This window comes from Diadema antillarum, unplaced genomic scaffold (genome assembly GCF_040938485.1).
Source record: "Diadema antillarum isolate AM-2024a unplaced genomic scaffold, OU_Dant_1.0 seq00001533_RagTag, whole genome shotgun sequence".
Taxonomy (NCBI): Eukaryota; Metazoa; Echinodermata; class Echinoidea; order Diadematoida; family Diadematidae; genus Diadema; species Diadema antillarum.
Genome location: NW_027272265.1, coordinates 742451 through 749593, shown reverse-complemented (window position 1 = coordinate 749593; position 7143 = coordinate 742451). Strand labels below are relative to the sequence as shown.

Below are 7143 nucleotides of genomic sequence, written 5' to 3'. Positions count from 1 at the left end.
AGGTGGATATGGGTATTCCTTGGCAAAGATCTGTGTGATCAACTTCTTGCTTGTGTGCAGGCAGACATCAAGGATGCTTAGAGAACTGAAACATTTACTCATAATTTGTCCCAGATGGTTACAGTACAGCAATCAACGTTGTTTTTTTTCCCCACTTGGTCAAAAATCTTTGCAAGCGGCAACGGTTCATTCTGAGTTGTCAGTGTCAAAAATAATGTATCACGAATGCTCATATGATTTGAAGTGTGATTACGCATAAATTTGAAGTGTTCACTTTAGCGGCATTCTTTCTTCTAATATTGATACCTGGATGGCTTTCTTGCGCCATGAGCAGAATTTCTGAGCCAACGGGAGTGTTCACATTCTCAGATTTTCCTGATGTTTGAATGGCCATGATATCAGACTACCAGACTCAGCATGCGTGCTAGGAGTCCATTCTCTCTTGTAAGCATTTGGTTTTTGCTGCCTGTCTGATGCAACATTCATCGGACTGCTCCTCAATCCGTCTGATGAGCAGGTTTCAAGCAGGTTTCCACGGCAACGTCATCTTCCCTTTTTGAATTTCATCCGTAGAATTTCTCTCTGTACTCCTGGATACAGTTCACGAAGGAAATCAAAAGTACAAAATGGTGCATTCAGCTATAAAATAAGTGTAACCTTCAATAACATCCCCAGTATCAATACTGCACAGTCACCTATACCAGCAATTACCACATTGAAAGAAAAGAAAAAAATCTTCCAGGAATTACTTGTTTGTTTGTTTGTTTGTTTCTATATATTGGCAGTATGCAAAGTTAATGTAATATCAAGTCACTTTTATGCATCCCAATTAAACAAGCAACTAATAGGTACAAATAGCACCAAGACAATCAAATTCCAATAACCATTCAATCCACGACCGCTATAGAGTCTGATCATGTATGTGATGTAAGAAATTAGATGCTGTTAACTTGATGCTCAAGGTGATGCTACACAAGGCAGTCCTCAAGCAATCCTTTTTAGTTACCAGGAATAACCTTAGTCCAGGTATGCAAGTATTTGAATATAGCAGTTTAAGTTTTCTCATGTCACAAGAACAGTCTACAATTGTATCTGAAGGTATGTACAATATAATAGTTCATTGACCTGCTGCAGAAGTTTCCAAATGCAGTTCAGGCACCTTTCTGACTAACTGCAAACTCACCTTGACATATGGCCTTGCGGCACTCGATGTCAAACTCCTGAAGCCCTCGTACGTATTCCTCAAATTGTCTCGTACCTCCGCCTACTCCAAAGTAGTGGGTTTTGGCAGCAATAAAGCTGGACACACAGACAGTCAAGGCCACTATTTATGCATCAATTGAGTGAGTTCAAATGAAAGGTATCACAATTACCACGAAAGTTTAGATACTACCTACTTGCTTTCATTATGATAATATCTGTATTTAACAGAAGAACATGTTTCCAACTAGAAGCAAGAATTTGCAAATCAAGACGAGGCATACAACAACAGCTAAACAAAAGCACATGAAAAAAGGAATCATTGTGAAACAAGGGAGGTAAATTCAGCTCAGTGTTAACTTGTAATCAGTATAAACCTGTGATCAGTATAAACTTGTGATCAAAGAGATTTCACATTCAGCAAGACTAAAAATAAACACCCCTTCCCTTCCCCCACATCGCCCCCCCCCCCAAAAAAAAAAAGAAGATAGCTTTGTGTATTTCAAATTTTCAGAAATTGACTTACCAAACATTTTCTTTTGTTGCTTACTTCTTGTTGAATATTACACCAAAATAATGAAAAACTATACAATCATTGGCCAGTGTCCATCATCGGTCAGTCAAAGTTCGTGAGAAATCTCTCTTAAGAAGCTATGGAGTACCACAATGCCACAAATGTTTTGCAGGCATGTATTTATTATATAAAAGTTTTATTATATTTATTATATATTTATAACATAAGTCCTGGGGACCAGCAATTTTCTTCTGTCATATCAGAATTTTGTTATGGCCAAACAAATGAAGTACATTGAGGTATATGTTTCAAAAGTATTTTGAATGAGTTTTGGTCTTGCGAACTGCAACATCTATGGTTTATATCGTACATTTCCTTCTTCCATTTTCAACACTCTCCCAAAGAGCGCATAGAGACACTATGGTAGTGATATACGGTATATAAGAACTGTAGTATTATTCTATTATTTTTATTACTATAGATAATAACCTTGGGACCTAAATTTTCATTTCGTTGATACTAAATTCGTTGTAACCATTTTCGTTATAATGGGAGTCCATTGTAACATAGTTTCTTATTGTTCGTTGGTAGGAAAGGATACACTGTCCCACTCGACTTCAGGAGAGCCTTGATAGTTTGATAGAGCCGAGGCTGCGAGTCTACGTTGTATATCGTTTCTGAGGTCAAGATGACATCATACCTACAGTGGAAACATGACAATTACATCCAATTTCATCAAACAATGTTGAGATTATGTAGATGTTTTCAAAAGCTGGAAAAAAATGGATTGCATTTATTTACCCATTCACATAAAATGTTAGTTACATGCTTGATGGGACCAATAAACAGCCAATTTGTGATCATGTGAAACTGGTGTCATACGTCTACGGAATGAAATGCACATACAGCAGCACATTCTTCACACATTCTTCATATCAGCTTTTAGTCTCTAAACAAGACTTTTTCTTGTCTAAACAACATGTTTGTTACATGTTGTTATTGGCACATCATTTTCTTGACATGGGACAATATCGGGGGGAAAAAAAGAAACCACAGACAATATCCTCATCTGAAAGAACACAACAACAAATTTATGATGATAGATTTAATTACACAAGGTAAATGAGACACTGTTAGCTTCTGGCAATAGGAAGATTCCAGAACCCTTTATAGACAAGAGACCCGCGGGTCTAGCGCTCACCTGAGTATCGCAAGTTCACCTTTCACGCAGTCACTAATCTAAATTATTCACAGCTCTACCAAAATTTGACGAGGCATTCTCAAGTGGAAGATGAAAATGTACAATAAGGGCCCAATTTTTTCAAGATTCCTTAATTTGGGGGAATTGGGGCCCCCTGGGGCCCTCTGGGTGGGGCATGGTGCCCAGTTTGATAAATTGAGATCCTGACCACCTAGGGATGCTACCTGCCAAGTTTGACAAAAATCCATCATGAGATTTTCAGGAAGAAGATGAAAATGTACAATTCAGGCCCCCATTTGGACCCTTCCAACCACCCCCCTCCCCCCTACCCCCAAGAGGGGCACCCCTGGATCTCCTATGAACAAACTTGAAACTACAGTCATTAATGTACTCACTCATAGTATTATCTCAGCTCTATAACTTCTGATTCTAGAGAAGATTTTTAAAGATTCCTTCATTTGGGGGGTTTGGGCCCCCTGGGGGCCCCCTGGGCGGGGCATGGTGCCCATTTTAACAAATTGAGATCCTAACCCCCTAGGAATGCTACCTGCCAAGTTTGGTGAAAATGGGTAATGGGGTTCTCAAGAAGAAGATAAAAATGTACAATTTAGGCCCCATTAGGACCCCTCCTCACCCCCCCCCCCCCCCCCCCCCCCCCCCGGGTCCCAAGGGGGGCACCCCTGATTCTGCCATGAACAAACTTGAAACTACAGTCATCAATGTGCTAACTCATAGTATTAACTTCGCTCTATCACTTCTGGTTCTAGAGAAGAAGATTTTTACAGATTCCTTAATTTTGGGGGGTTTGGGCCCCCCTGGGGGCCCCCTGGGTGGGGCATGGTGCCCATTTTAACAAATTGAGTTCCTAACCCCCTAGGGATGCTACCTGCCAAGTTTGATGAAAATCGGTCATGGGGTTTTCAAGAAGAAGATGAAAATGTAAAAAGTTTACGCACGACGCACGACGGACGACGGACGACGGACGACGGACGACGGACGACGCACGACGCACGACGGACGCCGGACGAAGGGCGATCGCAATAGCTCACTTGAGCCTTTGGCTCAGGTGAGCTAAAAAGGCAACTACAGTTTGTATATCAGGAGGAAATGGAAAGAGATGACATTATAACCATTGTTTAAAAGACAATTTACATGATGTCTTCCAACTTACTGTATTGCTTCCTTCTCCAGCAAATCCTGCACATAACTCCAGTCTCCTGCAAAGAACCTGCACTGGTTGCCTGGCAACCCCTGAGCGGAATTCAGCAGCACATTGGGTATGGTCATCAGCTCCACAACCTCTTCGTTCTGATGACAGAGGAAGGAATCAGATTACCATGGTTACCTTCCTGAAAGTGCCCGAGAAGCTTTGTGGAGTAGACAAACAAATCTATTGGCAGAATATCACTGATGACTCTGAACTGACATTAATGATAATGTTATGCCAAAGCAATGGTATTTGTAATTTGTTGGAAATCATAATTGAAAAAAACAACAACAAACAAACACATAAATGATATCAAAAGAACACCTGTGCAGGCAAAATTTAATTAAATGTGATAGCATGACAAAAATTTTGCAATCAAATTACAAACACATTTTCACACACACACACACACACAACAGGAGAGGAAGTAATAGTCCCACATATTCATGCCTATGTATTTAAACAGCATGGTCTTAAGATAGTTTTGGGTAACTTTAGCTGGTTCTAATGATCTGGAGTCACAGACGACATTCTCTGGAAACACTGCTGTACTACCAACCCTCTCACAGAGCTTTTAACCCATTGAGGACGGGCTGATTTTGCTACAACATGCATATCCCACAGACACCTGCCCAAGTATACTCAGGACTCGTCCTCAACAGGTTAACGATGGTCCATTTCATACTCACTACTTACAATCTATACTCTCCTGTTTTACAGCTCTTCTTACTACTTACATAATCCTGGAAATGAACCCTGGCTCCTTTCTTCATGGCATAGATACCCGGCAATCCAGCGCCACACCCGAGCTCCAGAACAAACTGGTTGGACAGTGGTATGCTCTCCTCCTCTAGGAAGGTGACAAGATCAAGGGAACACTCCCAGACTTTAAGTCCTCCTGGAAAATTAAACAACAAATTATGACATGGGGTGATAATTATAGTAGGTGTGGTAATAGTAGTTGTAGTAGCCTATAATCTAGGCGGAAGATGCAGCTAAATATTGCCTTTGCCGTTACGCTAAGTGTCTGATGTTGCGAGACTATTGTCTTTGCTATGCGATACATCTGATGCGGCTAGACTACAGACAGTGGAAACATCCACCGCCTATATCCACGAGTCTTGCTTTAGTCGTTTTCTTATGTACAAAAAACTGCACTGATTCATAGTCCATAATAAGAAAACAATGATTAAAGCAAAACGAATGGATATAGGCAGTGGATGCTTTGTGCACATCCACTGTTTGTAATTTCGCTGCATAAGACGCATCGCTTAGCAAAGCTACAGTCTCGCCACATCAGACGTTTAGCGTGACAGTAAAAACCATAGCTGCATCCTCCGCCTAGATTACAGGCTATAGTCGTTATAGATGGATATGGAAATGTTTTAATACTATTGTGTAGTCAAAAGCAGAAGGAGGTTCTCTGGTCCCTTGGATTCGACTCATTGTCATCATCAGTTGGATGGTATCAAGGGTTTTAAACTCTTTTTGCACAAATAGATATTGTCATTCTTTGAGTATCTGGCATGCTGATACTTTACTGCGTCAGAGTTTCAAGTTTCTGAGGGTTTATTGGTCTAAACTGCCATTTTTTTTAATAGAACTACCAGTCCAAACCTGAATGGCAATAGAAAACCAATACTTCAGAATACATACCAGTATACCAACTGGGAGACTTTGAGCATACATGTGATTGAGCAGGAGTCTGCAACAAAAAAGCTGGCGTAAATTTGATGACGGGACAATTCCTTGACTAGTAAATGGAGTGAGAATTGTTATCATGACACATCAAGTGCAGTCAGTAAAGATAATATGAATGCATTTGACTCATGTGGAATTATTACCTTCATACACACAAGGGATAAGATCTGAATGATCTGACAATGCCTCTTTGACTGCACTCAGCCCAACAGACGCACATTCCTTGACACTCTGCTCCACACGTTCAGGACTGAGATACGAGATGTGAAAAGAACCACATTCCACGGAGACGACAGCCTGGTCAAACAGTAAAGAGAACAGCAAAATTATGAAGCTTCTAAAACTTCTTTTACAATCTTTTAGCCACTTTTTTTTTAGATACTACTCTTTGCTATAGCACTGATCAACATTCTTGTATGAGGTGACATATGAGGTAGAAATATTGATTCATCTGAAAGAAATTCTTCTGGTCATATTTATCATTAAATGTCCTGTGTACTAGTATTACTCTCGGTCTTGCTATGATAACAAAATTGCTGTTTCTAGAAATAAAATCAATCTTAACATTTGACAATCTTCACAGTAGTAGAAACTGTATTTCATCACAATCAATCTACATAAAAACAAGATTTTATCAACATTTTAGAAGGAGACTAACAATCTCAAGAGTGTCAGTACTGTATGTACAATACAGTACCTTGTGGTCAAAAACTTCTGGGTCATTCTCTGCTCCGTCCACAAAGACTTCTTTGGCTGGTCTCAGTTCCAACTTTCCTGGAGAATTCTTCGCACAAGGCACAGACCCTTTACCACCATCCTCTGCTGAAAAATCAACCATGGCACAATTAAACAATATATCTGGCATATAGATTTGTATACACAATAAGGTGTCGGCAAGAAAATGTTTAAGTAGATGTGATCAATAAACTCAGCAAACAAAAATTCATGAAAATATTAGAATGATATAACATAGTGATAATGAAATAGGGATCTGTTATCTATATGTAATCTATTACAAAACCCAATTTTGACAAAATGAAAGACACTGTACCGGTAGTGTCAATATCTGACATTACATACAGCACCATAGCATACATACTACAACTAATCACAAAGTGGATGGGGCAGGGGAAAACTGAATAGGATGGTCTACAGGATGGTCCACAGCTACCAAGTCTCACACATTCTGCGTGAGACTCAAGCATTTAGGGTCTGTCTCACGATCTCACGCATGGCACCCATTTTTCTCACGCATCTGGTGAAGTCTGTAATTTGGGCCAAAATGGGAAAGGAGCATAGCTCAAAGGATTAAAGTGATAG

At 40.0% G+C, this 7143-nt stretch overlaps 1 protein-coding gene across 1 annotated transcript; it reads right to left on the bottom strand.

Moving 5' to 3' along the window:
* Positions 1 to 543: 543 nt before the first annotated feature.
* Positions 544 to 6546, bottom strand: LOC139710442 (histidine protein methyltransferase 1 homolog). Its single transcript, XM_071622357.1, has 7 exons — positions 6521 to 6546; positions 5967 to 6073; positions 4860 to 5020; positions 4087 to 4223; positions 2316 to 2414; positions 1184 to 1299; positions 544 to 590 (listed from the first exon to the last, which is right to left on the bottom strand). Exons 1-7 carry the CDS (start codon positions 6544 to 6546, stop codon positions 544 to 546), a joined length of 693 nt encoding a protein of 230 aa, XP_071478458.1.
* Between the last annotated feature and the right edge of the window lie 597 nt (positions 6547 to 7143).

Bases quoted from the DNA above. Each gene is read 5' to 3' on its own strand.
- LOC139710442 (XM_071622357.1), bottom strand. From the start codon at position 6,546: ATGACCCAGAAGTTTTTGACCACAAG. The intron at 5,021-5,966 runs GTAATAATTCCA...TTAATTTTCCAG, and splicing joins TATCCCTTGTGTGTATGAAG to GAGGACTTAAAGTCTGGGAG. The intron at 591-1,183 runs GTGAGTTTGCAG...AACTGTATCCAG, and splicing joins CCGCAAGGCCATATGTCAAG to GAGTACAGAGAGAAATTCTA.